Raw genomic sequence first — 27,840 nt, 5'->3', positions numbered from 1 at the left:
TCGCTTTGAATAACCAAATTGAAAAAGGCGGTAAGGTCAGTCAGAAATGACACCAGGGAATATACCTAATGCTAAGATCGTACAATCATCTTCATACGTTACGATCTCAAAGCCGTCTGGTGGGGGTGTAATACAGAAGAGGTAGAGGTTAATCAGTTCCGGAGATACCACACCAACTTGGGAAATTCCTCGACTGGCGTCCACACATATAATTGATTATCCAACCTTTCAAACTTGGCGGGAGGCTGGTCTGCTCAAAGGCTTTCGGTAAGTCAATCACTGTCTTATCGCACAACTTGTTCTGCTTGAGTCCTGGATTAATATGTGTGAAGATGACGTGCAGCGCTGTTCTCGCACTGTGCTGCTTACGGCACCCATGCTGATGACAGGCAACTAGGTAGCTATTTCTGACGCCTCAAGAGTCTCTGCTATGGGCGACATCAGTCTGTACGATTCACCTATGCTGACATCCATTTCTGGTTTCAGAAGCGGGCCACCCTGACCATTCCAAAATTCGGGAACGGTGTAGGTTCTAGTGTTAGGTTGAGAGCTTTGATGAGGTACTCCACTCCCGGCTCATCAAGCTGTTTCAGCATTATAGTGGAGATACCTTCAGGGCCTAACGCTTTGGATGATTTGTCGTTCCTAATGGCATTAACAATATCCATTGTAAATTGTGGTGGTTCCTTCACGGTAGGAAGATATCTAATTTGAGCACTTCTTCGGATCAGTCAGCGTAACATCACCAAATGTGACTGAGGTCCTATCTTCCTTCTTTTCTGGGGTCATTGCCCTAAATTCATTTATCCCGGCTCCAGAGTTGTAACTCTTCACATGATTTAGTCACTTGTTCCCCTTATGCTTATCAACCTTATCAACCTGTTAACTTCCAGTGTCAGCTTCCTGGCTGTAGTTGGCTCGACGATGCTCTCCGTTCGCCACAGTGATGATTTTCCGGAACGTCAATTCTGGTACCCGACCATCAGAAGGGTGGGGCAGACTTCTGAAGCAGTGATTAGTGAACTCTATGAAACTAGGCCAACTATCCCATGATTGATGAAAGTGTGGCGTTCAAAGGTGGTCGACTTGAGACAATTATGTGGAGGAGTTCTGACCCAAGAGAAACGACGGGTTGCCGGGTGACTTCAATTGTCAGACCAAGTGACGCGAGGATTATATCTGGCGAACTGTGACACTCTCCTTGTATTGTGGTAGGGGCGTCCTTATTGCTCGTGCAATCTGCTTAGCCAGCACTATGCACCTCAAGTCATTGCCGAGAACCGTATGCCACAACTCATTAGAAGCATTAAAGTCCACTAAGATCAGTCGGTTATGATGGGCTAATGTTGGGCCTAAAACGTGGAGTATAGCTATTTATCGGCGGGATGTATACGTTAAGGAACTCCACCTAGACAATTCCAGACCCGACTGTTATCCCCACACATTTAGAGCCAAGCTCAAGCGAAATAGGTCTGTATTGAATGCTGACTGGTGCAATAGGAAAACCACTTTGGGTACGATCCTTCCTTAATACATTGTAACCATCACAACTCTGTAAGCAGCGGTTGTAGCTGAGCTGTGTTCCTGCACCGCAGGGACCATGATATTGTTGCGACTCATAAAATCCACTATTTTCTCGATCTTACATCGGAGTCGCAACAGTAACAAACGCAGCATTTTACAAAACATGATTTTGTTCAGCACCCGGAAATGCATCGTTGTTTCCATTAACAGACGACCCGACTTCATAACCTCTGAGTGCCGTATTTTTCTAAACCATGGGAAACTGATTGACAAAGCTTCCAGATAATTTACCAATCATCACTTCAGAGAGCTGCCCATTTCCTCAGATTTTCAGAGAATTTTCCACTGCATCATAACCGCTGTAGCTGCTCACTACATACCTGCTGGTTGACTACCCCAAATTAGACCAAATTTCCTAGCAGAGGCGACGGGGCTAGCAAATAAGAGTAATGAGCTTCGTCAACAGACTAGTAGGAGAAAGTATAAGCGGAAAAATAGGCTAGACCACCTGAATCAAGGCTAAATCACTCTCGAATACGGAAAAGAAAGACAGACAGTGATCCGTTGAGGTGCGTTAGTTATTTTATCCGGCAATTTTTAGAGTACCCCGAGAGGAAAATGTTGAAGAGGAGTGTCCTTTGCCGTATAAGAGCGATGTCACCCTAAACGCGAAATCGTCCATAGCGTTGGACGGAATCTCAATCCAGTAAACTGGATGAACCTGCATTAAAGGATTTAACGGGTGTCTAGCCACATATATCATACCAGAAGCCAGTAAAGTAGATAAGATGAAGCAAGTCAAGGATGCCAGCAGAGTCAAATCGAAAAGGCCGATTTATCTCCTGTCGCCAGTAACGAAGATTCTAGTGGCACTACTCCTTCCCATGTTTAGAAGCTGTTTTCCCGTTGCCCAACATCAGCAGGGATTCCGAAAAATGGACAGTTCAACAACAGCGTTTTGGCGCGTAACACACATATCTGTAGGGACTGAAAAAGAACAGACCGTGCTACCAAACAGTTATGATGGCCCTTGACCTATCCAAGGCTTTCGAGACCGTCAACCATGCCAAGCTCGATTTCATAGAGAAGACTTCCTTCTATCTGTTGGAAAATCAACTGTATGTGTGGACGCCAATCGTTCGTAGAATACAGAAATAAAATGTCTAAGACCCGTATAGTGAAACCGGGTAGGAACTGTTTAACCTCAACCTTTCTCAAATTGCATACCCTCCAGATGGCGTAGAGTTCGTAATGTATGCGGATAATTGTACGATTTTGGCGTCGGGTTCTAGCGTCAATGACAAAAAACAGTTATTTGCGGCAAGATCAGAAATAGGAACAATGTCCTCAAGTCGCTTGCCGGCAGCATTTAGGTTGCTGACAAAGAAACCTTGTGTTAAACTTTGAGCTATGCAAATGTTACCGCTACGTATTGGAAGAAATTTCAAACACGCCAGAATGCTACACTTAGGACTGAAACAGGGTGCCTTCTCATGATACCAGTTGACCATCTTCATTGGGAGACAAAGATTTGACAGCTCAACAAGACGTTGTCGATTCAGCAACTGCAGGGTGCTGCCGGGAGCACTCCTGTCACAATCTTGTGGACAGGCTTCCCCCACATAGGCACGTCGAGAAAGATCTTCTACTGTTTTCGGACCATTATGTCAGGAAAAATAAACTAGCCCAGAAAAAAAAGTTATCTTTGTATTCCGAACCACAAAGATTACCTTCGGTAAACATTTTAAAACGATCTTTGAATAGACCTTACATTACACATAAATAAAAATGAACTTTTGTGAGGGAAGTACCCGAAGAAGTTATCCGATACAGTCCTTTTTTGAACTTGATGTAAATTTGGAAGAATTATTATGATAAGAAAAGTTTTGGCCATATCGGACACATAATTCGTTAGATAGTGTGTCGATTTTAGTTGGTGCATGTAGGGGTTTTGCAGTTTTTAGAACAAAATATATCACTGTGTCAATGAGGCACAATTCTGATGAAGACGGAGTATATAACGAATATTAATTTCTGTCTCGAGTCTTAAGGCTGAGGATATAAAAATAAGGCTTTGATTTATTTGTTATTTGGATGACCGCTTAAAAGATTACACATTGAATCGATTTATGTGCATTTTGAGTCGATGCTAAATGCTTTAATATAATTTGTATGTTTATGCAATTATTTACAGATCGTGAACTGGGTGTCAGTTGTGGACCTGGAACTTTCGGCATATATCCCCATCCACAGGATTGTCACAAGTTTATGCGTTGTTCCAATGGACGGATAGCCATTGAAAATTGTCCACCCGGTCAGGTGTTTAGCGTTGAAAAAAGTTCATGCCACGTTGAAAATGATGTACCACAATATGATCGCAGCTCTTATGTAAACACTCAAACTCAAGGCCAAGGTCAGGCGCATTATAACGTAGGTGGAAGAGGCAGCACCACTACCACAAAAACAGCGACAACGAATAACAATTATAATACCGGTTCATATCATACACCATTAACTTCCGATGTCAATTGTCCCTCACCGAATGCCAATGGACGTTATCCACATCCTTATGATTGTACCAAATTTGTGATGTGTTCTAATGGTGTGGCCCACATACAAAGTTGTGGTCCTGGCACGGCGTGGAATGGAGCAATGGAAGTTTGTGATTTTATGGATAAAGTAGACTGTTCACCATCACAGGCAACAGTGACAACTACGACGACAACAGGGAAACAGCAACGTAAGTTTGGAAAATAAGTTGAAAAGAATTTAATAATGTTCGGTGGTTGTTTTTTTTTTGTTTCTTACAGCTGAAATTAATTGTCCTCCAGGTGCAGAGGGTTTGTTTATGCATCCATATGATTGGCATAAATATTTGAGCTGCACCAATGGCTATACCCATATTATGGACTGTGGTCCCGGTACGGTGTTCAGTGTGACACGTAAAGTGTGTGATCTCGAAAGGAATGTTGCCAATACGGATCGTTGCAATAATGGTGTTTATACCAGCAATTATGATTACTCTTATACTCAAGGTAAGTGAGGGAGAGAGAGAGGAAGAGAGTGAGGAATGTGTGAACATGATATATCCATTTTTATACCCTCCACTACAGTAGCGCATTGAAGTAATAATTTGCGATCAGGATACAATTCTGAGTCGATATAGCAATGCCGTCTGTTGTAATCTTTCTAGCGTGCACAATAATTGAGCTAGAACCCAATATTTTTGCGCCAGAGTTTCTTTTTGCCATAGGCAGGTCAAGTTCGAAGATGGGCTATCTCGGCCCACGTTCTGATATAGCCCCTCATATAAGGGTACCTACCGATTTTCGATATTTTTTGGAGGATTGTAGCTACAATGTTTATTATTTGTTATTTATTTTTTAATTCTTAACGTTCTAACCAAACTAGCTGTAATTTGACATTTAAACTTCTTAGTGGTTCCACCACATCTCAACCAAAAATTGTCAACATAGGTCCATGTTTTGGTATAGCCCCCATATAACGGTACCTTCGAATTTTCAGTATTTTGAGGATTTTAGCTATAATTTTTAACGAAACTTGTTTGACATTTGAGTTTCTTAGTGGTCACAGCACTTCTCCGCCAAAAATTGTTTATATACGAGGGCGGTTCGGAAACTTCTTAGCCTATCAATGAAAGAGAATAGTTAGTTTTTCAAAAATATTTTTATTTTTCAATATAATCTCCTGAAACTTCAATACACTTAGTCCAACGCTTTTCTAGCAATTCTATCCCTTGATTAAAAAAGTTTCCCTCAAGGTCTTCAAAATAGTGGTTTACAGCTGTAATTGCATCTTCATTTGAGGTAAAACGCTTGCCAGCAAGGAATTTTTTTTAGATTTGGGAACAAGTAAAAGTCACTGGGAGCTAATTCAGGAGAATAAGGTGGGTGGTCAAGCAACTCGTACTTGAATTCGTTGATTTTAGCCATTGTTAAAACACTCTTGTGCGCTGGTGCGTTGTCTTGATGAAAAATTATTTGTTTGTGTTGTAAGCCAGGACGTTTTTCTCGAATTTGTACATTTAATTGATCCAAAAGGTTGCAATAGTACTCTGAATTTATTGCTTTACCGTTTTGCGGTAGTCAATCAAATAAATTTGAAGTCCCAAAAAACCGTTGCCATAACCTTACCAGCCGATTGAATTGTTTTTGCCTTCCTTGGGGCACTTCCTCCAGCTTCAGTCCATTGTTTGGATTGTTCTTTTGTCTCTGGAGTATAGTGGTGGATCCATGTCTCATCAACAGTTATGAAACGACGCTTAAAATCCATTTTATTTCGCTTAAAACGATCCAAATAAGCTTGAGAAATGTTCATTCTTATGCGTTTTTGATCGACTGTTAACAAATGCGGCACCCATCTTGCAGAAAGCTTTTTCATCTGTAGTTCTTCATGCCAAATTAAATGGACTCGATCATTTGAGATGCCCATGATATTAGCAATTTCACGCACTTTTATTCGTCGATCATTTAATACCATATCATGCACTTTGGCTGCAATTTCTATTGTTGTTGCTGTTTTTGGGCGTCCACTACGTAGTTCATCTTCAATGCTTGTACGACCACTTTTAAATTCAGCAACCCAATTTTTTACTGTTGCATATGAAGGAGCACTTTCACCTAACACATTCACCATATCATTATGAATTTCTTGTCCCGATAAACCTTTTTTATGTAAATATTTAATGACAGCAGGAATTTCTAATTTTTCCATTGTAAAAAATTTGCGGATGCGTCTTTTTTGAACACCTGTTTCTATATGAAGGAGTTGCCAGATTGAAACAAAATTTAACATGTTTTCATAACAGAGATGGAAGTTTCCAAAACACTTAACTTTTTTCTGTTTATACCGCGCTTTTTGTGCTAGGCTAAGAAGTTTACGAACTGCCCTCGTAGGTCCATGTTTTGGTATAGGCCCCATATAACAGTATCTCCCGATTTTCGGTGTTTTAAGAGTTTTAGTTACAATTTTTTATAGCACTAGCTGTAATTTGACATATGAGGTTCTCAGTGGGCACAAAACATCTTCACCATAGGTCCATGTTTTGGTGTAGCCCCCATATAGCAGTACCTCCCGATTTTCGGTATTTTAAGGATTTTACCTAAAAATTTTAGCAGAAGTAGCTATAATTTGACATTTGAGGTTCTAAGTACTCACGAAATTTCTTCGTTAAAAATTGTTTACATAGGTCCATGTTTTGTTATAGCCCTCATATAACGGTACCTCCGGATTTTCGCAATTTTAAGGGTTTTAGCTAAAAATTTTACCCGAACTAGCTGTAATTTGGCATTTAAGGTTCTCAGTGATCACGAAACTTCTGCTCAAAAACCGTCAACGTTGGTCTATGTTTTGGTATAGGGCCGCATATAACGGAACTTCCCGAATTTTGAGGATTTTAGCTACAATTTTAAACCGAACTAGCTGTAATTTGATATTTGAGTTTCTCAGTGGTCACGAAACTTCTCGACCAAAAATCGTCATCATAGGTCCATGTTTTGGTATAGCCCCCATATAAGTGCACCTCCCGCTTTTCGGTATTTTGGGGATTTTAGCCACAATTTTTAACAAAACTTGCTGTAATTTGTCATTTGAGGTTCTTAGCGGTCAGAGCATTTTTCTACCAAAAATTGTTTATATAGGTCTATATTTTGGTATTAGGTCCCATATAACCGTATCTCGCGATTTTCGGTAATTTAAGAGTTTTAGCTACAACTAGCTTCAATGTGACATTTGAGGTTCTCAGTGGTCACGAAACTTCTCCACAAAAAATCGTCAACGTCTGTCCATGTTTTGGTATAGCCCCCATATAACGGCATCTTCCGATTTTCGGTATTTTGATGATTTTAGCTAAAATTTTTAACCGAACAACCCGTTATTTGACATTTGAGGTTCTTTGCACTTACAGAACTTTTTCACAACACTTTGATAAATACCCGATATAATGGTACCACCCAGTTGAACACATGTTTTAGATTAGATATTTAGGCATTTGAGGTATCCGCGGTCGAAAAAGTTTTGCGCCTATAATTGTGAAGAGGAAAGGAAACTAATTCTTTCATTTTTGTTAAAAATATTTTATGGTGGAGGGTATAAAAATTCGGCACGGTCTCCCACTTAAGTCAAATAATGAAGAAAATGTGTTGCCACAAATATTCAGCCAACCACATTTCTCTTTCAAGGTTTCAATAATCAAGGCTCCACACCCTATGGCCATAGCAACAACAAACAATGGTCACACACAACAGTAACTCAACATCAACCTCAGCCTCCATCCACCACATACACACAAACGCACACAACAACCCATCAAGGAACTGGAGGTGGTGGTGATCGTTGGACCAATATGAATATACCACGACCTCAAGTTTCTTCTTATGATCAGCAAACAACTGGCTGGCAACCCGTTCCAAATAGACCTGTCACCACCAATGTTTGGTCTGGTACTGCCATTAATGTGGACAAACAAACACCCACACACACGGTTATTTACGAAGAAGGATCCCTGCGACCCGACAGTAATTATAATCAACATACCTTTAAAACATCACCATTAGCACCATTACCAGGCACTGGAAGTACAACTGGCACCACGTCGACTGTTGTCTATGCACAGCCTATAGGATCACAAGAAGCCTCGGAAGAGGTCTTTGGCAATAGTCAAGCTCATGCCCCTCAATATCCCTTTGGCAATAGTCAACCTTATGCCCCTCAATATCCCATACCTCAAAACACCTATCAATCCGTTCATCCACTCACACCAAATTTTAATCGTCAAAATTTTACTCGAACCATACATTTCATGCCACCACCGGGAAATACTTGGACACCAATTGTTTCGAATGGTTATCCTCAAGTTCCGATAATTACCCATTTGATGCCCCCACTGCAAGAACCCACACAACCTGTGGATAAGTTAATGCCTCCATTTAGAAAAGAACCTCAAGGTTCATGGTATCCTTTGCCCGACAATAAACAGCCATCCAATTATCCGACTAGTACCGCAACACCCTCGAGTCCTGGTGTTGATATTCCCATAACTCATCTTATGCCTCCCAATTATTCTCCCCTTGATAAGGGACAAAGACCACTAACCGAAACAGACCCTGTTGTTACAACAATAAACATTGATGATTATCCAGGACAACTTTGGCCTGGGTACGATAGCAATCAATTGGAACCACTGCCTTCGGGTTCTCGTAAAGTTGTAACTGTTCATGAAACGAATTTATTTGGGGGCTTGCAACCACCATTTTCTGATTCCACTACCCCACGCAATGTTGTATCTATTCCTGATCGGAAAACTCAAATTCCTCCACCCTCTAAAACAACCACACCCATTCCCAGCCTAATTCATAACTATCCGAAGTTATCGAATGCCACAATACAAACATTTCCCAATCAACCACATTACAGTTCCCCCTATTCGGAGGTAGCACATTCTCGTAATGCCTCAAGGACGGCGGTAGGTCGTAAAATTCCCCAACAATCGGCAATTAAGCCCACCAATCGTTTGGAAATTTCCAAAAAACCCAATTCTCCCTCGGAACATGAAGAAGATTCCATAAATCCCGAAAATCTGCCCCTTAAAGAGGCCTTACAACTTATGCTTAGACCCTATTTAAATGCCAGTGGTTCTGTTGATGAGGATATTGCCGCTAAAGCGGAATCTCATATAATGAATTTAGTTGCCCCCGTAGATAGGCGTCCAGAACAGACCACCACCACAAGCACTCACAATCCATTGCATGCCAATAGTGTTAGTACACCTCCATCCTATCTAACAACTACACCTCAAGACGATGTTGAACTTATTATTGCAGGTGAACAGCATAGTTTAGTTACGACAAACTCTGTCCAACCGGGTGCCCATAAATCGGGTACCTTTTTCGATTTTCAACATACCACCGTAGAATCTCAGCGTTCTACTAACTCTCATGATCATGATCAAAACAATTGGCATAAACATCATCAGCATACTCCCAGCTCTTCCAAACACCATCAACATTCACGTGAATTCCATGAAAAACATCCCAATTTACCGAATCCCTTTGATGCTCCCCTCGAATCGGCGGGCATTGATGTCAGAATCAATGACAACAGCTGTCCTTTTAATTGTGGAAATGGCAAATGCATTGCTCAGCATGAGGTAAGTTTATAATTCAAATATCGAAGTGATAAGAAAGTTTAGGTTTTAAGGTCTCGGTACATATGCGGATGCTTACGTTATTTCTGGTAGAAGACTAAAAGGAAACTTTTCAAACTATGTTCCCCGTAGTTTGGATTCGGTTGTGCTGTTCTTTATTCTTTTCCAATAAATTACTTAAGCAAGAATGTCATGCTGCTTACGTACCGATGCCTCAAGGTATACAAAGAAATGTCGGATCCTCAGAGTCACCCCTGGCTACGCCGTAGTTTTAAAAATATTTCAATGGGACCAATGTGGATTGTAATCAGGAAGTATAAAATAAAATCAGATATAACTAAATGATAATACGACTGACTCAGTCATACTCTAAGTAAAATCGTAGATGAAATTTAGGTTTAAGTGTTCGCAGGCCTTTACATGCCTAGGCACATAAGCGACTGGCTTTCTTGCTCCGCTTCCTTTTTGATCAAATAACATAAAATATTAGTTAGTTTTCTTTTCTGTTCAAAATATTAGGTGGAGATATTTTTGACCACACATACCCTTACTTACTTACTTAGTTGGCCCATTACAGAACATTTGTTCCATAGACCGAACTAAGAAAAGATCTCCATTCCTCTCTGTTTTTCGCTTGACTTTTTGGAATACCGCGCCTTTCCATTTCTTCATCCACTTGTGTGCTCCATCGAAGCTTAGGCCTGCCGATTCTGCGTGCACCGCCATGTGGCATGTATTCATACGCCTTTTTAGCGGGTTCATCATCGCTCATTCTCATGATATGGCCTAGCCAACGCAATCGTTGCATCTCGATACGTTTAACTATATGCATGTCTTTGTATAGCTTATATAGCTCGTGGTTCATACGACGTCGATATTCACCGTCAACGCAAATCGGCCCGTAGATCTTTCGAAGAATTTTCCTCTCAAACACACCAAGCACTGCCTTATCTGCTTGCGCAAGTACCCATGCTTCGGAGCCATACATTAGCACGGGTAGTATCAGCGTTTTGTATAGTGTTATTTTTGTTTGACGAGATGTGGCTTTGTTTTTAAATTGCTTACTTAACCCATAGTAGCATCTGTTGGCCAATACAATTCTTCTTCTTATTTCACAACTGATGTTGTTTGTTGTGTTTATGGCAGTGCCGAGGTAGATGAAGTCTTTAACTACCTCAAAATTGTAGGTACCAACTTCTACGGTTGGTCCGAGCTCTATGGACGCTTTGCGCGTCGACACCATCAATTTGGTCTTTTCGCCGTTTACCACCAGACCCACTTTCGCAGATTCTGCTTCGACCTTCCTAAAGGTATCAGTTACTTCCTTTACTGATCGTCCCATGATGTCTATGTCATCAGCATAGGCAAGTAACATGTGGCTATTGGTGTAAATTGTGCCATTTCTTTTGACATTTGCATCTCGTATTACCTTTTCCAGCAAAATGTTGAATAGGTCACACGAAAGGCTGTCTCCTTGTCTGAAACCTCTTTTGGTACAAAATTCTTCGGAGAGGTTCTTTCCAATTTTAACTGAGGACCTAGTATCAGTTAGAGTCATCTTACAAAGCCGGATGAGCTTTGCGGGAGGACCTTTGATCGGAGGGGACTGTCGAATGCTGCTTTATAATCGACAAAAAGGTGAAATGTGTCGATCTGCATCTCTTGGGTCTTCTCTAGGATTTGCCGCAGGGTAAATATCTGGTCAATGGTGGACTTGCCAGGTCTAAAGCCACATTGGTATGGTCCAATTATCTCGTTGACCATAGGCTTTAGTCGTTCGCACAGTATCCCTGACACTATCTTATAGGCAATAGGGAGAAGACTTATGCCCCTATAGATGGAGCATACAGTCTTATCTCCTTTCTTGTGGACGGGACATAGGATGCTCAGGTTCCAATCGTCGGGTACGCGTTCTTCCTGCCAGATGGTGCTAACTAGCTGATGCATACACCTTATCAGCTCGTCGCCTCCGGTTTTAAACAGCTCGGCTGGTAAGCCATCGGCTCCTGCTGCTTTATTATTCTTCAGCCGGTTGATTGCTGTTTTTACCTCATCTTGGCCGGGTGGTATACATTCTATACCATCATCTGGGATTGGATCTGCGGTATCATCGTCTTCGCCACTATTGGATACCAGCAGATTGGAAAAATGTTCCTTCCATATCCTGAGCACGCTATCTGTATCTGTTACCAGATTACCTTGCTGGTCTCTACAGGAGGATGTGCCTGTACCAAAGCCATCTGTTTGATGTTTCACTCTTTGGTAGAATTTTCGGACTTCATTCTTGCTCCTGTACATCTCGATTTTTTCACACTCCCGCTTTTCCATTTCTCTCTTTTTCTTGCGGAAAAGACGTTTCTCTTCTCTCCTTTTCTCCCGATATCTCTCTAGTGCGCTACGCGTTGCTACTGATTGTAAAGTAGCTCTATATGCCGCATTTTTATCTTCGGTAGCAGCACGACATTCCTGGTCATACCATGAATTCCTTTGTGGAGGTCTCTGGAATCCAAGTATGGATTTTGCGGCTGTTTGCATGGAGTGGGCAATATTTTGCCATTGTGTTGTTATGTTATCGGGACCGCGTTGTGTCTGTTCGTGCTTTATTTGCAACGTTTAGACGGGTACGTACTTTTGCTGCAACAAGATAATGGTCCGAATCAATGTTTACGCCTCGGAACGATCGTACATCCAACACGCTGGATGAATGTCTTCCATCTATCACAACATGATCAATTTGATTACTTGTTGTTTGATCTGGGGACAGCCAGGTGCCCTTATGAATATCGAGATGATTAAATCTGGTACTGCTAACTACCATGTTTTTTGCAGCTGCAAAGTCTATCAGCCTTATACCATTGTCAGATGTTTCACTGTGGAGACTGAATTTCCCGACTGTTGGGCCAAAGATATTCTCCTTTCCAATTTTGGCATTAAAATCGCCTAGAATGATTTTAATGTCATGGGCAGGGCAACGGTCATATGTTTCTTCTAAGCGCTCGTAAAATATATCTTTGGTCTGTTCGTCCTTTTCTTCAGTGGGAGCATGAGCGCAAATAAAGCTGATGTTGAAGAATTTAGCTTTTATTCGAATTGCAGCAAGTCTTTCATTCACTGGGGTGAAGTTGGATACCAGATGTTTTAGTCTCCGACTAACTACGAATCCGCAACCAAACTTATGCTTTACGTCATGGCAGCTATAATACAGTGCGTCACCTTTAGGTGTTGTTGTGACGCCTTTCCCAATCCATCGTATTTCCTGTATGGCAGTAATATCGGCCTTGTACTTTTCAAGTACGTCTGCCAATGCGAAGACTGCACCTTCTCTATAAAGAGTGCGAACATTCCAGGTGCAGATTCGCAGATCATGGTCCTTCAAACGTTTGCGGGGTTCGTCAACTTTAGAGGGGTTTGTTTTTCTTTTCTTTCGTTTTTTCATAGTAGGCTGTTTTTTTCTAGGGGAGGGTTGACCACACATACCCAAGTGCCTAAATATCGTCACAAAATCTGTCAAAAATATTTTCAATCGGGTGCGGCTCCTTTAAATGTGAGCTAGTGTGGACCTACTTTGAGATTTTTTTCGTGGAAAAGTTTTGTGAACCCTGGAAACCTCAAATGTCAAATGACATATTGTTCGGTCAACATGTAGCTAAACTCCTCAAAATACCTAAAATCGGAAGGTACCGTCATATGGGGGCTATGCCAAAACCTGGACCTATGTTGAAAAATTTTGGTGGAGAAGTTTTGTGACCACTGAGAACATAAAATCGGGACCTAAACATGGACCTATATTGACCTAAAAGGACCAAGATATCCAGAGGTTGGAGATACAGAATCACGTTCAAGTCGGGCTGAAGAGTGCTTTTTATTGATTTGATAATCATAATTGACGCAGTCCTTTGCAAACTTTATAGCATGGACAGTAATGCCTCCCTCCATAGAATCACTAAAACTAAACCAAGAGCTCCACTTAGCTTACTTGATTTCACTCTTGTATGTACTTATTGAAATGCCTACAATGTTAGCATCCCAATCCGTACTGAGATTCGTCTTGCTGGCTTTAAGAGTAGATATTTGTTTATACCACCAAACCGACCGGTTGAGATTTCTTGCTAGGATAGTTGATTGGACAGGAATCCTCATAGCAAGTCAGGCGAGTATTGGTTAGGGAATCGTCTTCATCGATTGTGTGAAGTCGATTGCTTTGTAAAATTTTAAAGCCGAATTTACCCCAGTCCGTTCTCCTTTGATTTCTATAAGGACTGTGTATTACTCTAAGTATCACCGGATGATAAGGTGGTCCGAGAAGGAACACTTTTCCGATACCCTTCAATTCTCTATATCAGAGTCGTCCAGTTTGGTGAGGGTTATATCGATAACTTCCCCCTTTAGTACGTTTTCTAACATCTTAATTTGTTTTTGAAAATAAAGTGGAATATGGACTCACCTCTGATGACGCCTCTTTCACTTTAATTGGATAGAGGTATTAAATTAATGTTCTTTAGGCCGCTCACCATATTTTTGTGTAAATAAGGTTCATGGAATAGAGCAAAGTCGATTTCTAAATTCGAAAGGGGTTTCAGGAGTTCAGCAGCAGCAGCAGCTTTGCAATGATTCACCTGCACATAGCTATAATTTTGCTGTTACCTTCCTATTGATGCTTTGGAGAGATTCGCAAGCATAACCTTTCTAGCCCGAAGTTAAGCACCCCTCGACTTCGTAGATAGTGCTCTCCAGACTTATAGCTGGCAAATGTGATGACTTGACCGTCGTTCTTCTGATAGCAGTTAAGAATTCTCCACTGTCCCATGAAGACGTTCTGTTTCTCGGCTTACTTCAGTTCAGCAACAGCTGTTTTGCAATGATGCAGATTCATCTGTACAAAGCAAAGCTTTTCTGCTTCCTTCCTATTGGTGCTTTGGATGGATTCGAGAGCATAATCTTCCTAGCCGGAAGTTAAGCACCCTCTCGACTTCCTAGATAGTCCTCAGCAGACTTGTCGATGGCAAACTTGATGACAAGACCGTTGTTCTTCGGAAAGGAATTAAGAATTCTCCACTATTCCATCTGAAGACGACGTTCTGTTTCTCGACTAACTTCAGTATTTGTTCCAACTTCATTTAAGTAGGAGTAACCCATAATGGAGTCACCATTCCACAGACAATGTCCTTAACTGTCTGAATAAGAAAATCAGCTGATTCCTTATTCTGACAGCTAATCACCATGTCTTCGTTGTAAAGCCTAGCCAAGCGGTACATTTCTCTGGTCAGCCTCGTCAGAGATTAGAATGTCACTAAGATGACCTTCCACTAGCAACCAATGACAATGGCTGATGTGCACATTGATATCAGCCTTGTCGACGTACGAGGTTTCGAAGAAGAAGAAGGTGCACTTATTGAAGAGATTTTGGTCTATTCAGCAACGATCTTCTCTCACTTTCTTGTCACCGAAATATACGATGTTGGAGAATGGAATGGCCGTGACGTTGTCAACTTCTTCGTGGCAAGAGACTGCTCCTCGGACGACCGCATCCTCTTTAAAATCACAGGTTGTGGTTTTGGATTGTTCGACTGTAGATCGGCGACCTTTGAAGCAATTAACGCTGCCACAGACCCTCCATTGCTCCACCTGCTCGCGTTTGCACCTGACTGAGATGGTGTTTCTTTGCTCATCAGCTGATTCACATCCATCATACTTTTGCGGTGTTTTGGAGTTGAGGCAGATGAACAGTTAAGTGTAACAGTACCGGAGTATTTGGATGTCTTTTTTGTTTTTTTGGTTTATTCTCAGCCATTTTAAAGGACTCGATTCAGCCGCATTGGATGAAGATGTCCTCTTTTTCGAACAAGAGGGTTCTCCCATCGTCACTTCTTTAGGGGTCTCGATGGGAGTTTCTCCTGTTTTTTTAAGATTCCCCCTGTGGCGTTCCTTGACCAACTTTATCTCTTACTATTACGTTATGTAGGCCGATTAATCTGAAACTCGTTTAAGGATCGGATCAGCATATCAGTGCATACGTTGTTTAAAGCACCTTTTATGTCGATGCAGACAGGAACCTTACCGGATTTGGGAATAAGAACTACCATTGTCTCTTGCCAGGTTATGGCAGAATACGCAAATTTCAATTAGGCTCTGAACATTCCGAACAGATTGGACGAAATACAATTCACTTCCTTTAGAAGTAGGACCAGGAAAATCTGGTCGGGTCTCGCTGCTTTGTATTGTGAGAACGAAGTGGACTGCATTTGAGACGTATTGCCCCATGCCCTTTTCTCTTTTTTTAAACTGGTCAGCGAGAGATCGTCAAGATCCACCAAAAGGAGAGTGCCATCCTCTTTCTCCTCCTTGTGGAAGACTTTCCATATATTTACCTCCAAGGTCTCATTTTGTTTTCTAACACCCTCTATTAGTGTCGATCACCGTTTAAGCCAAGTCGTCCAGGTAGTGCTCCAGGGTTCGCGTATGGCCCCAATTGGTACATTAGGAGGTTCCTTCAAGGATGTTATCCAACAGTTTGTCGTTTACCATCTTCCTGGTTTCCTCGTGATTTTTGGGTTATGCGGTGGTCGACACCAGTAGATGGTGTGGTGGCGCATAACCCAGTTCATCCCTGTTGTGCTTTTTGGCTACCTTGGATAAGAAAATGACGGTGGAAATCCTCTTTATTGGGGTTTTCCACAACGGTGGTGGTTACTTTGATGTTGCCGTCAGAGTCGTTCCAAGTCTCTGGTGTTTGGGCCAAGTTTAATCGCTTCCTAAGCTTCTATGTCACCTCCTCCCTTACCAGGGATGTCAAGGCACCTATTTGTGGGACATGCTTGCTTGTGACGGGTAACTTTTTGTTCGATGTCAAATATATTTTAACAGGACAGGTCTTACTGGATGAGCATCTAGTTGGATCATGGTTTCCATATATGTACATGTGTATCTATATTTTATTTTTATACCCCATATTTCTCTTATGTGCGACTTAATACAAACTTACATACATACATATATAAATATTCCAATCCAAAGAAAGCTTATGCTCAGGATTCCCTCTTGAAGTTTTGAGAAATGTAATGCAAACCCCTTCTTTTCAGGTTTGCAATGGAGTTAACAACTGCGGCAATCGTAAAGACGAAGAACAATGTGATCATTTGGGCTACGAAGTACGTCTAACCGGTGGTGAAAGTTCCAATAAGGGACGTGTAGAAGTTAAAAGTAAGTATTTTACAGAATTAAATCATTTCAATTCAAAATTTATGCATGCCTCCTTTGCAGTTTTGGGCAAATGGGGTTACGTGTGTGATGACAAATTTGGCCTTAAGGATGCCGATGTGGTTTGTCGTGAGCTGGGTTTTAAAATGGGCGCCATGGAAGTGCGTGGCAGTTCCTATTATCCACCATCGGATACAAATGCTGCTTTTAATATGGACGAGGTTGAGTGTAAGGGTAATGAAACTTCGTTGCGTGAATGTGACTTCAAGGGTTGGGGTGTTAATAATTGTGGCCCTGATGAAGTTGTTGGTGTCGTATGTAAAGTCCAGCAATTAAAGTGTCCCGATAACTATTGGTTGTGTACGAAATCTGAGGAATGTATACCTACGGCATTTTTATGTGATGTTACACCGGATTGTACAGATGGTTCCGATGAGAGTCCAGAAGTTTGTAATGTAAGATAGAAGATGGTGGAGGGGAGGTGATAATGCAAAAAACGGTTATATAACATATTTAATTTTCAGGCACCCATTGAATATCGTTTAGAAGGTGGCCGCACCAAGAATGAGGGACGTTTGGAAATCTTCTACAGAGGTGAATGGGGTACGGTGTGTGACGATGATTTTGGCTTGAAAGAAGCTCAAGTTGTGTGTAACTCATTGGGATTCTATGGCAAGGCGGTAAGTATTTAAAGATAACCGAAAAAAAATTACAAAATTTCATTACGAAATGGAAAAGCTGACAGTATTGATAACATATCAGTCAAATGTAATGGACGGATGTTAGGACGTTCAATAACAGCTCCGTTTCTCCCAAGAGATATACAATAACTTGGTTTGGCTTTTTAATTACTTGGCTTGCTTATGTCAAACAGAGCTTAGGAAAATCTGACGCAAATCCTCCAGATAACATGAGATACACAGATCTGCAACTTAAATCCAGCAAAAATCAGATGCTAGGATATTAACCCAAAGACATGGTAGTGAAGCTAAAACATTAGAACAAACATTAGATTGTTGTCACCAATTTGCAGGCATAGGCTGTAAAAGCGTAGAATATTTGATTCCAATATCAGATCTATCTTGTTGAATGGGTGTGTGACGTGGAATATTTCCCATTATTAGCTTTCATCATCGGTGTCTCCGCGAGTTTTGCATATGTTTTAACAGCGTGAGATAATCAATGCGGAACTCCAATGTCCAGCAAATGGGACAGATGTGAGTTTTGAAATTGAGAACATGGGCGCAGCAACACACGCAATAGGGAAGAACATCAAGCCATGTTCCGTTTCACAGATGCGCATCACAACATTGGTGAGATGTAATGGTTGTACGGAAGCTGCTGCTCTGCCTTAACCGACTCCAGGACTACTGTGATTGGTGTTATGTTGCTGCTTGATAGGCCGGAACATCTCCCAGGGTTTCTCTAGCTCCGTCGTCGAATTTGGAGAAGGAGGAATTGCCTTGCTTATACACTAGTGCAGTGCAGACCAATCTTGCTTGAGCATTACTCTATTGATCCGTACATGGAATGTGTGGGGTAGCAGTAAAGAGTCCGACTGCAGATGTAGAGGTGCTTAAATTGAACATACCGCCAATGAATGGTTGTGCCCTGCGTTATATGCCTAATATTAGTTCGCATTTAGGAGGAAATAGCCGTGTGATGGTGGGGGACTTCAATGTTCATCATAAGCGTTGGCATTCCGTCCTAAGAAATGACCAGAGGGGTACAAATCGATAGCTACACTATTTGCACGTTGAACGAAGACAATCCTATGAGGATAAGAAGAGATTGTCACAGCTCGCCAGACATATCCTTTATGGCACTCGATCTGATAAGACCATATTTACTAGCAGATGCGACAAGTGTCCTCAATTTGCCGTTAGCCACCCACATTGTATCAGAAGTATGGAAAGTTGGCAGGGTGCACCCGCTACCCGCCACTGAAGTGAATAAAAAATTTAACGGGTAGTTCTCCAAGGCGAATTGATATCTCCGGAACTTTTTAACTTCTACCTTTGTGAAATTCCACACCCTTCAGACGACATACAGTATCGGCCAAAACTAAAGCACCCCCTCAGTACATTTTTTTGAAATGATAATTTTTTTATGAAAACTAAATTATAAATTTATTTTTTATTTTTCTTTTTATTTATTTATATCTTTATAATTGAAAAATACAAAAATAAGGAGATCAGAGTTTAATAAACAAATGTTAAAATTCAAAAAACATTTTAGGTCGCAAATATAAGCGGACAAAACTAAAGCACCCCCCCATTTGAGGTACAGCAAAAACTATTGAAATCAATATTTCGTTGCTTATCCTCCATTCTGGATGACACAATCACATCTTTTAGGCATAAAGGATACTAAATTATTAATTACTAAAGGCGAAATAATTGATTTTCGGAAAATTTAGCTTAAATCCTCAAAATACTGAATATTGGAAGGTACCGTTATATGGAGGCTATACCCAAACGTGGACCCAGGTCCACGATTTTTGGTGGATATGTTTTGTGACCACTAAGAACCCTAAGTACCAAATTACAGCTAATTTAGTAGGAAAATGTGGCTTAAATATCCGAAATACCGAAGATCGGAAGGTACCGCTATAAGGGGGCTATACCAAAACATTAGCAGATATTGTTCACATTCATCCAAAAACGATGCTACAGCATTCTCTGGTCAAATACTAAATCCCTTAGGTTTAAAAATTAGCAAAAGAACGAATTGCAAAAGAACGGTAGACGCCGGCTTAATCAGTCGACGACCACCAAAAAACCTTCCGCCTCCATGTTTTACAGCGTATTTGCAATATTTAGGATTTAACGTTTACCCAAGCCTTTTAACATCTGAATACTTTAAATTAAACATAGATTCATCAGAAAACAGTTCAAATGGTTCTTGGCGAATGCAAGTCTGGCTCCTTCATTTTTAGTCGATATGAAAGCTTTTTTTGCTGGTCGTCGACTGAATAGGCCGGCGTCTATCGTTATTCTGCAATTCGTTCTTTTGCTAATTTGTAAACGTTAGCGTATTGTATTTGACTAAAGGATGCTGTAGCATCATTTTTGGATGAATATGAACAATATCGGCTAATGTTTTGGTATAGCCTCCTTATAGCGGTACCTCCCGATCTTCGGTATTTCGGATATTTAAGCCACATTTTCCTACTAAATTAGCTGTAATTTGGTACTTAGGGTTCTTAGTGGTCACAAAACATATCCACCAAAAATCGTGGACCTGGGTCCACGTTTGGGTATAGCCTCCATATAACGGTACCTTCCGATTTTCAGTATTTTGAAGATTTAAGCTAAATTTTCCGAAAATCAATTATTTCGCCTGCAGTAATTAATAATTTAGTATCCTTTATGCCTAAAAGACGTGATTGTGTCATCCAGAATAGAAGATAAGCAACGAAATATTGATTTCAATAGTTTTTGCTGTACCTCAAATGGGGGGGTGCTTTAGTTTTGTCCGCTTATATTTGCGACCTAAAATGTTTTTTGAATTTTAACTTTTGTTCATTAAATTCTGGTCTCCTTATTTTTGTATTTTTCAATTATAAAGATATAAATAAATAAAAAGAAAAATAAAAAATAAATTTATAATTTAGTTTTCATAAAAAAATTATCATTTCAAAAAAATTTACTGAGGGGGTGCTTTAGTTTTGGCCGATACTGTAGATATCGTAATGTATGATTGCACCATCTTGGTGTCCGGCTTGGTGCACTTCTTCCATCCGAGAAATATTAAAATCTCCGCCGATAAATTCACTGTCATACTAATCACCAAATGAGGCTCCCTCTGAACATATTGGACATATTGGTCGATGGTGTCCTGATTCCGACCACTACTACTGTGTGTAAAGTTCGATAAAATGTTTAAGTAGTCCGTGCAAGCCACAAACATTTGCGACAAGATCAGAAACAGGAAAAAGTTCCTCAAGTCTCTGGCCGGCAGCAGTTGGGTGGAACTTTGTTCACCTCTTACAAAACAGTAGACCGGTCTGTGGTAAGCTATGCGGAGCCAGTGTTGTGTGCAAATGTTGGCGCTATGCAGTGGAAGAATATTCAAACTTGCCAGAATGTCGCCCTGAGAACTGCAACAAGGTTCCTCCTCATGACACCGGTGTTCCGTTTGCCAGATCCACATACATCACATGTGCACTTCCGAGGGTTCTCGGGCCTTAGTCGCACACAGGATTACTTTGATGAGTATGTTGCTGCTTGCTGCCAGAACATATTCTAGCGTGTCTGCTACTTCGTCGGCCGATTCTTCGTCGCCGGAATACGAAACGACCCCGCAGTTTTCCCAACAACAAACACAACATCGAACACTACAAGTTGTCGAAAAAACTACATGGTCACCGCGATCCAAGAAACAATGTTCACCATCACCAGTAGCTTGGAACGTTACGATGGTTACAGCTTAATCACCAGTATGCCTAGCTTTTAGAGGGCAATAACCGTCTGGTGCTAGGGGACTTAAATGCCCATCATGAGTTTCGGTAGTTCGTCCAAGGTAATGACCAGAGGGGCACAGCCCTGGGCGAGCAAATTGATACCTCCATGTTTTGCACAGTCAGAAGTAGGTACAAGATACGCAAGTCGCTGGCCGGCAACACTTGGGGTGCTGACAAAGAAACCTTGCTGACTTCATACAATCATACAAAGCAATAGGCTTGTTTGTGGTAAGCTATGCAGAGTCAGTTTGATAATTAAAAATTCTAGCTACGCGGTGGAAGAATATTCAAAAGTGCCACAATGCCGCCTTGAGGACCTCCTCATGACACCAGTGGTTCATCTTCATGGGGAGACGGAAGATTTTACCGGTGCATCAGCATAACAAAATGTAGTCGGTGCAGTTCCTGCTTAGGTTAGGTTAGGTTTGGGGATGTGTAGTCAATATATATGTATATTGACTACGCCACTCGGAGACCTTTCGGTCCATTGTGATCATCCATAAAGAAAAAGGAGGTTCAGAATTACCTGAAAAGAGAAGAGAAAAGAGAGAAGAATAAAGAAAAAAAAGGGGGGTGTGGTTTGGAGAATAATAATAAATGAATTAATTATAAGAAATAATGAAGATGTAATAAAGACAGAGAGGGTGGTTTTTTGGCGATGGTGGAAAAAACTGTCAGAGAAGTAGTTACGCTTATGGGTCGCGCCGTCCCAGCCACTTCAGATTTTTAATGATGTTGTTTATGATTGTTGGTTCCATGTTTGAGTAGAAGCTTAAGCTTGGAGGAAAGCGTACTCCTGTTAGTCTATACCGCTTTCGAGTTAACATCGGGCAACGACATAGAATATGCTCGATCGTCTCCGTTTCCTCCTCATCTTCACAGAGCCTGCAATAGTCCACGCCATCATCCTGCCATTTGCCGATAAAAGCTCGGATGTAGCAATGGCCGGTAATGACTCCCGTCAATACCCTGATTTCTGATTTACTCAGACTTAAAAGCGAAGTTGTTCTCTTTGTTGAAAGATTCGGCCAAATGGCCCTTGACACGTTGCACCTTGGTTCATTATGCCATAGTTCCTTGGCCTGTTCTTCAAAGAACGTCTCCACCTTCCGAAAAACGTGACATATGGGTGGTTTAATAGAAACAGTGATAGCTTGACTTGTTGATTGAGATCCGTGTCTTGCCAATTCATCTGCCTTCTCGTTTCCCACAATGTCACAGTGACCCGGTACCCAGCAGAGTCGGACAGCGTTAGTTAGGTTCGCCAAAGCAGTTCTACACTCAAGAACGGCCTCAGACTTGATATTGGGGGATTTGATGGCTTTAAGAGCCGGCTGACTATCAACGAAGATAGTCACCGGTTCAAAGATTTCAGCATCCAGACTTTTTATCAACTCTGCGGCCATTTTGATCGCGAAGATTTCTGCTTGGAAAACGCTACAGTCGCTGTTCAACCTATAGGAGTACTCGAGGCAAAGCTTTTCGCAGTAGACACCAGCTCCGGTACCTTCTTCCATCTTGGAACCGTCTGTATAGAAAGCCAGACCGTCCAGAGGAGGGTTACCACGGATCCAGTCATCTCTACTAGGGATAACGACCTCAAAATCATCAAATCTATGGATTGGTGATAAGTAGTCGCTGAACTTCCCCTGCTGATTTAAGCCAAGGTTTGGCCCTAGCTCTCGAAGAATGCATGCATGACCATAGGTGCTGTCACGCCAACGATTCAATTCATGTAGCCTTAGAGCACTACGTGCTGCTTGACCTTTGATGCTGATTCTCGTGGGCAAGAGGTTTAGCATCGCGTTCAGAGCTGCTTGTGGTGTACTTCTAAAAGCTCCAGTTATCAGGATCGAGGCTGCCCTTTGCACCTTGTCTATGCTGCCCGAGTTCGACTTGTGTCGAAGCGCATGCCACCAGACAAGACATCCGTAGGATAGGATGGGTCTCACCACAGTATTATACAACCAGTGTATAATAGCTGGATTTAGACCCCAACTTTTCCCAATCGAATTCTTACATGAATAGAGTGCGATCATACCTCTCTTCGTCCGTTCCTCGACGTTCCTTTTCCATCTCAGTTGAGAATCCAGGATTGTACCTAGGTATTTGGCCTCAGGAGATAGATGCAACTGCACTCCATCCAATGTTGGTGGTATGAAGTCGCCAAGCTTACGCTTTCTGGTGAACAATACCAGTTCTGTTTTCGTTGGATTTACACCAAGGCCATTTGTGGTGGCCCAACGAGACAGCTTTGATAAGGCTCCTTGCATAAGCTCCGAAATAGTGGACAAGAATTTGCCAGTTATTAGTAAAACTACATCATCCGCGTATGCGACAACCTTAATGCCCTAAAATTTGACTGGGTATATTTTGATATACATTTTCAGGATTCTGAACCAAACTACTGTAGTCGGGGCCACTGTCGTGGTTTGTACTCCAAAGCGGAGTCGAGATGCAGAATTTGAGTTCATGTTTTGTAACGAACCTTTTAATTTTGATTAGCGGTATAGACTAATTACTTCTAGAGCTGACAAGTAATGCTACAATCATTACCCACGGTGCTCTTGAAACAATTTTAAATGGAAGGTGCTTACACCTCAGAAATTTTTGCGGATTCTGAAACTACAATGTTTATAGATGAGAACAATCAAAAAACAAAAAAAATCGCCGGAGCGCTTTTTAAATAAATCGCGATTTAAGTTGACATTTTTAGGGGTTGTTTAGGTTTTCGCGATTTTGCTTAGAAACCACATTTCCTATCAAAATGGGACTAAAACAAATGTTGTAGATATGAAAATTCTCTACAAGATTTTCCTTTATGGTATTCTCGTCGGTTTTACCGTTTTTGAGATATAGAAGTTCAAATTGGGACAATTCAAATTCAATTCAATTCTGTATCGCCCCTTATAAAACAATGTCATGACTGCAAATTCCCAACTTAAACTTATATATCTAAAAAATTTTACAACTAAGGATAAGTTACTTAAGCCAGTCTTGTAGAGAATTTTCACAGCTTTAAGATTTTCTCAGGTCACATGTCGATACGACTTACCGTATTCAAGCAAATTCGCGAAACCCTAACAAAAAAAAACTAAAAATGTAAACTGAGCATCCTTATCTCAAAAATGGCACAAGCTGGGAACAAATGAAAACGTCAATCCTCTAGAGAATTTTGACAGCTACAACATTTTCTTTAGCTCCATTTCGATTGGACTTGCGGTTTTCAAGCAAAATCGTAAAAACCTAAAAAACACCTAAAAATGTGAATTTTGACCGCGATTTATTTAAAAATCCCTACAGCGATTTTTTCTTGTTTTTGGATTTTTCTCATCTATGAACACTGCTGATTCAGAATTCACAAAAACTTTCCCTGTGTAAGCGGTTTTCATCAAAAGTTAGTTAAGGCGCACCCTACATGACATTGTTTTATAAGGGGGCGATACAGTCAGTGCATTGTCCCAAGTTGAACTTCTATATCTCAAAAATGGTAAAAACTACGAAAAATACCATAAAGGTCGATCTTGTAGAGAATTTTCATAGCTACAATATTTGTTTTAGTTCCATTATGATAGGAAATGCGGTTTCTAAGCAAAATCGCGAAAACCTAAACAACCCCTAAAAATGTCAACTTAAATCGCGATTTATTTAAAAAGCGCTCCGGCGATTTTTTTTGTTTTTTGATTGTTCTCATCTATGAAAATTGTAGTTTCAGAATCCGCAAAAACTTCCGAGGTGTAAGCACCTTCCATTTAAAATTGTTTCAAGAGCACCGTGTACCTATTCCAAAAAACAATTCTCCTAATTTTCCATTCTAATTTTTTTGATTAATTAAAAAACGAAGACAGGTTTGTTATGAAGTTTTTTTTGTAATTTCATCAACAGCAAGTAGCTAAAAATATCTATGGACCTGGTAGTGGGCCAATTTGGCTGGATCAAGTTTCATGCATGGGAAATGAGACTACCCTTGACAAGTGTAACCACTGGACATGGGGTGAAAATAATTGTCAGCACACCGAAGATGTTGGTATAAAATGTACTGCCGGTCCAAAACCCACTATTATACGACCAGTTACAACCACCACTGCGGCCACAACTCTGAGCAAAGATATCCATTCAGAATATGAATTATCCGAATTAGACGACTTGGGAAAATATCAAGGTCTATGGCAGAGATCCAGTAAAGCTGTACATCAACCAAGACAATGTGGCCACTTCAAAATGAATCTTGTCGATGAATATGCCCATCCGGAGGAGAGAGTTATAAATGGCAGCATTGCCAAACGAGGCAGACATCCATGGCAGGCAACCATACGTACACGTGGTCGTGGTGGTATATCCAGTCATTGGTGTGGTGCTGTTATCATTTCGAAAAAACTAATTTTAACAGCTGCCCATTGTTTGGCCGGTTATCCGAAGGGTTCATATTTCGTGCGTGTGGGAGATCATTATGCCAACATCGCTGAGTCGTCAGAAGTCGATTCGAACATTGAAAATTGGTACATTCATGAACGGTTCCGTGAAGAGAAACACATGAACAACGATATTGCATTGATTTTGCTCAAGAACGGATTACGTTTCAACGATTATGTTCAGCCGATTTGTTTGCCTGAAAAGGGGTCGCAATTGCAAGCCAATCGTAAATGTACCATATCTGGGTGGGGTTCCATTAAATCGGGAACATCAAGTGAGTATTTAATGGCAAATTTTTAAGAAAACATGGCCAAATAATTGTTTGTTTTTTTTTTCGACAGCGCCTTCCAATATTCTAAGAGCAGCTGAAGTGCCCATATTGGCTGATGATGTCTGTCGCCGCAAAAATGTCTACGGCAATGCCATGAGTGAGGGTATGTTCTGCGCCGGTTTTCTTGATGAGAATGTTGATGCTTGTGATGGTGATTCTGGTGGACCCTTGGTGTGTTCCGATGATGGTATGTGTTTTGAAAATAAAATTGTATTTAGTTTGAGTTGTAATTTTTTGGCTTTTTTGTTTCTTTCCTTCTTAGGTGGTGAAACTTTGTATGGCATAATTTCATGGGGCCAACATTGTGGCTATGCCAATCATCCTGGCGTTTATGTTCGTGTTGAGAAATACATTGATTGGATATATGAGAAAATCAATCTAATGATACAACAAGGAAAACTTTAGTTTTTCTTTAATGTGCATATATGTATCGGACTCGAATGTTGATAATTTCTTTTAGATTTGTTTAAACTCGAAGTTATATTGTTGTAGTTTTTTTTTTACTTTTATTAGTTAAATAATAATAAATAGTTGATTTTGTAATATAAAAAATAAAACAATATTTCCATAATCATTTATTCATAGGGGATAGGGGACATCTACGGTATATGTCATATGCAATGGGAAGTTTTTTCGGCAACTTCTAGTTTACGGCATCAACATCACAATTCCTGTCTTCTAGGATTGCTTTTTAAGGACTTCTTCTGCAAAGTAGAACCCTTCTTTACATCATTAGGGTCCTTACCGTAACTTATTTTTTTTTATTCTGGAAGACATTGATGGGATTCCCAGAAGGCATTATACATAGTATATGTTAGGTTGGGTTGACAAGAGGAAAAATACAAAAACTCGTCTCATGTCCTTATGAAAATTCACTTAAACCAGTTCAGAATCTGGAGGATCTTATATTAAACTACATTATTAATTGCGGCATTTCCAGCGGGCATCTGTCTGTATTAAGACTTCGCATAGAGCCACTTTACTTGTTTCAGGTATACGGCCTGATACAATATAGTTTATTGACTCAGCCGTTGTTGTTGTAACCAGAGTTTCGAAGTCCAAATTGGGTCCAAATTGGCTGAAATTTTCCTCAGTCTTTAGGCTAACGGGGGTATATGGTAAAAACCAAAAAGGTTTTACAATCGATGAATCCGAGTTTCATCCTATCAGAATTCGCAAACTGGCATCAGTTCAGAACGGCTGGACCGATTTGAATAATTCTTTTTGTGAAATGTTCGCCATAACCCGACTTAGGTTTTTGTGAAAAGAAAATTTGACCACGCCCACTTTTTTCAATTTTCAATTTTTATCTTTTCTACAATTTTTAAATTAATTTGCGGGACAATTGTCTCCGACCTAACCTACTTATTTGGGACCCAAAAACTTGACCACGCCCACTTTTTAAAATATGTTACATCTACAAAACTACTGAAACGATTTTCTTGAAATTGTCAGGGAATGTACTGGGATGGCCCCAGAAACAGGCTACATATTTTATTGAATTCCAGAGGGGGCGAGGTACCTCCCCTATGCGATATTTAAAAAACGCTATATTTGCAAATATTACGAATGTATCGGTTTAAAAATTTCGGTCCTAAAGAAGTACCTGGATTGTAGATTAAAATCCAGGTACTTGTTTAGGATCTAAAGACCCGACCACGACTGTTTTTTTTTAAATATGTTATATCTACAATGCTACTGAACCAATTTTCATGAATTTTGCAGCAAAAGCTCAAGGTTTGCCGT

At 40.7% G+C, this 27,840-nt stretch overlaps 1 protein-coding gene across 2 annotated transcripts in view; it reads left to right on the top strand.

The window, feature by feature from the left end:
• teq (Tequila) overlaps positions 1-26,651 on the top strand; it is a 55,920-nt gene extending 29,269 nt beyond the window's left edge. For both annotated transcript variants that reach the window (XM_073985946.1, XM_073985947.1), the window contains 9 exons: positions 3,719-4,264; positions 4,335-4,559; positions 7,725-9,691; positions 16,768-16,888; positions 16,949-17,340; positions 17,410-17,565; positions 25,236-26,037; positions 26,105-26,281; positions 26,357-26,651. In XM_073985946.1, the coding sequence (XP_073842047.1) occupies positions 3,719-4,264; positions 4,335-4,559; positions 7,725-9,691; positions 16,768-16,888; positions 16,949-17,340; positions 17,410-17,565; positions 25,236-26,037; positions 26,105-26,281; positions 26,357-26,499 (4,529 nt within the window). In that variant the 3' untranslated portion in view covers positions 26,500-26,651. The remainder of the gene's footprint in view (positions 1-3,718; positions 4,265-4,334; positions 4,560-7,724; positions 9,692-16,767; positions 16,889-16,948; positions 17,341-17,409; positions 17,566-25,235; positions 26,038-26,104; positions 26,282-26,356) is intronic.
• Positions 26,652-27,840: the final 1,189 nt, after the last annotated feature.

The sequence above is a fragment of the Musca autumnalis genome, unplaced genomic scaffold (genome assembly GCF_047663935.1).
Source record: "Musca autumnalis isolate F117 unplaced genomic scaffold, ASM4766393v1 scaffold_4, whole genome shotgun sequence".
In the NCBI taxonomy this organism is placed as follows: domain Eukaryota; kingdom Metazoa; phylum Arthropoda; class Insecta; order Diptera; family Muscidae; genus Musca; species Musca autumnalis.
This window is presented reverse-complemented; position numbering and strand designations above follow the sequence as displayed.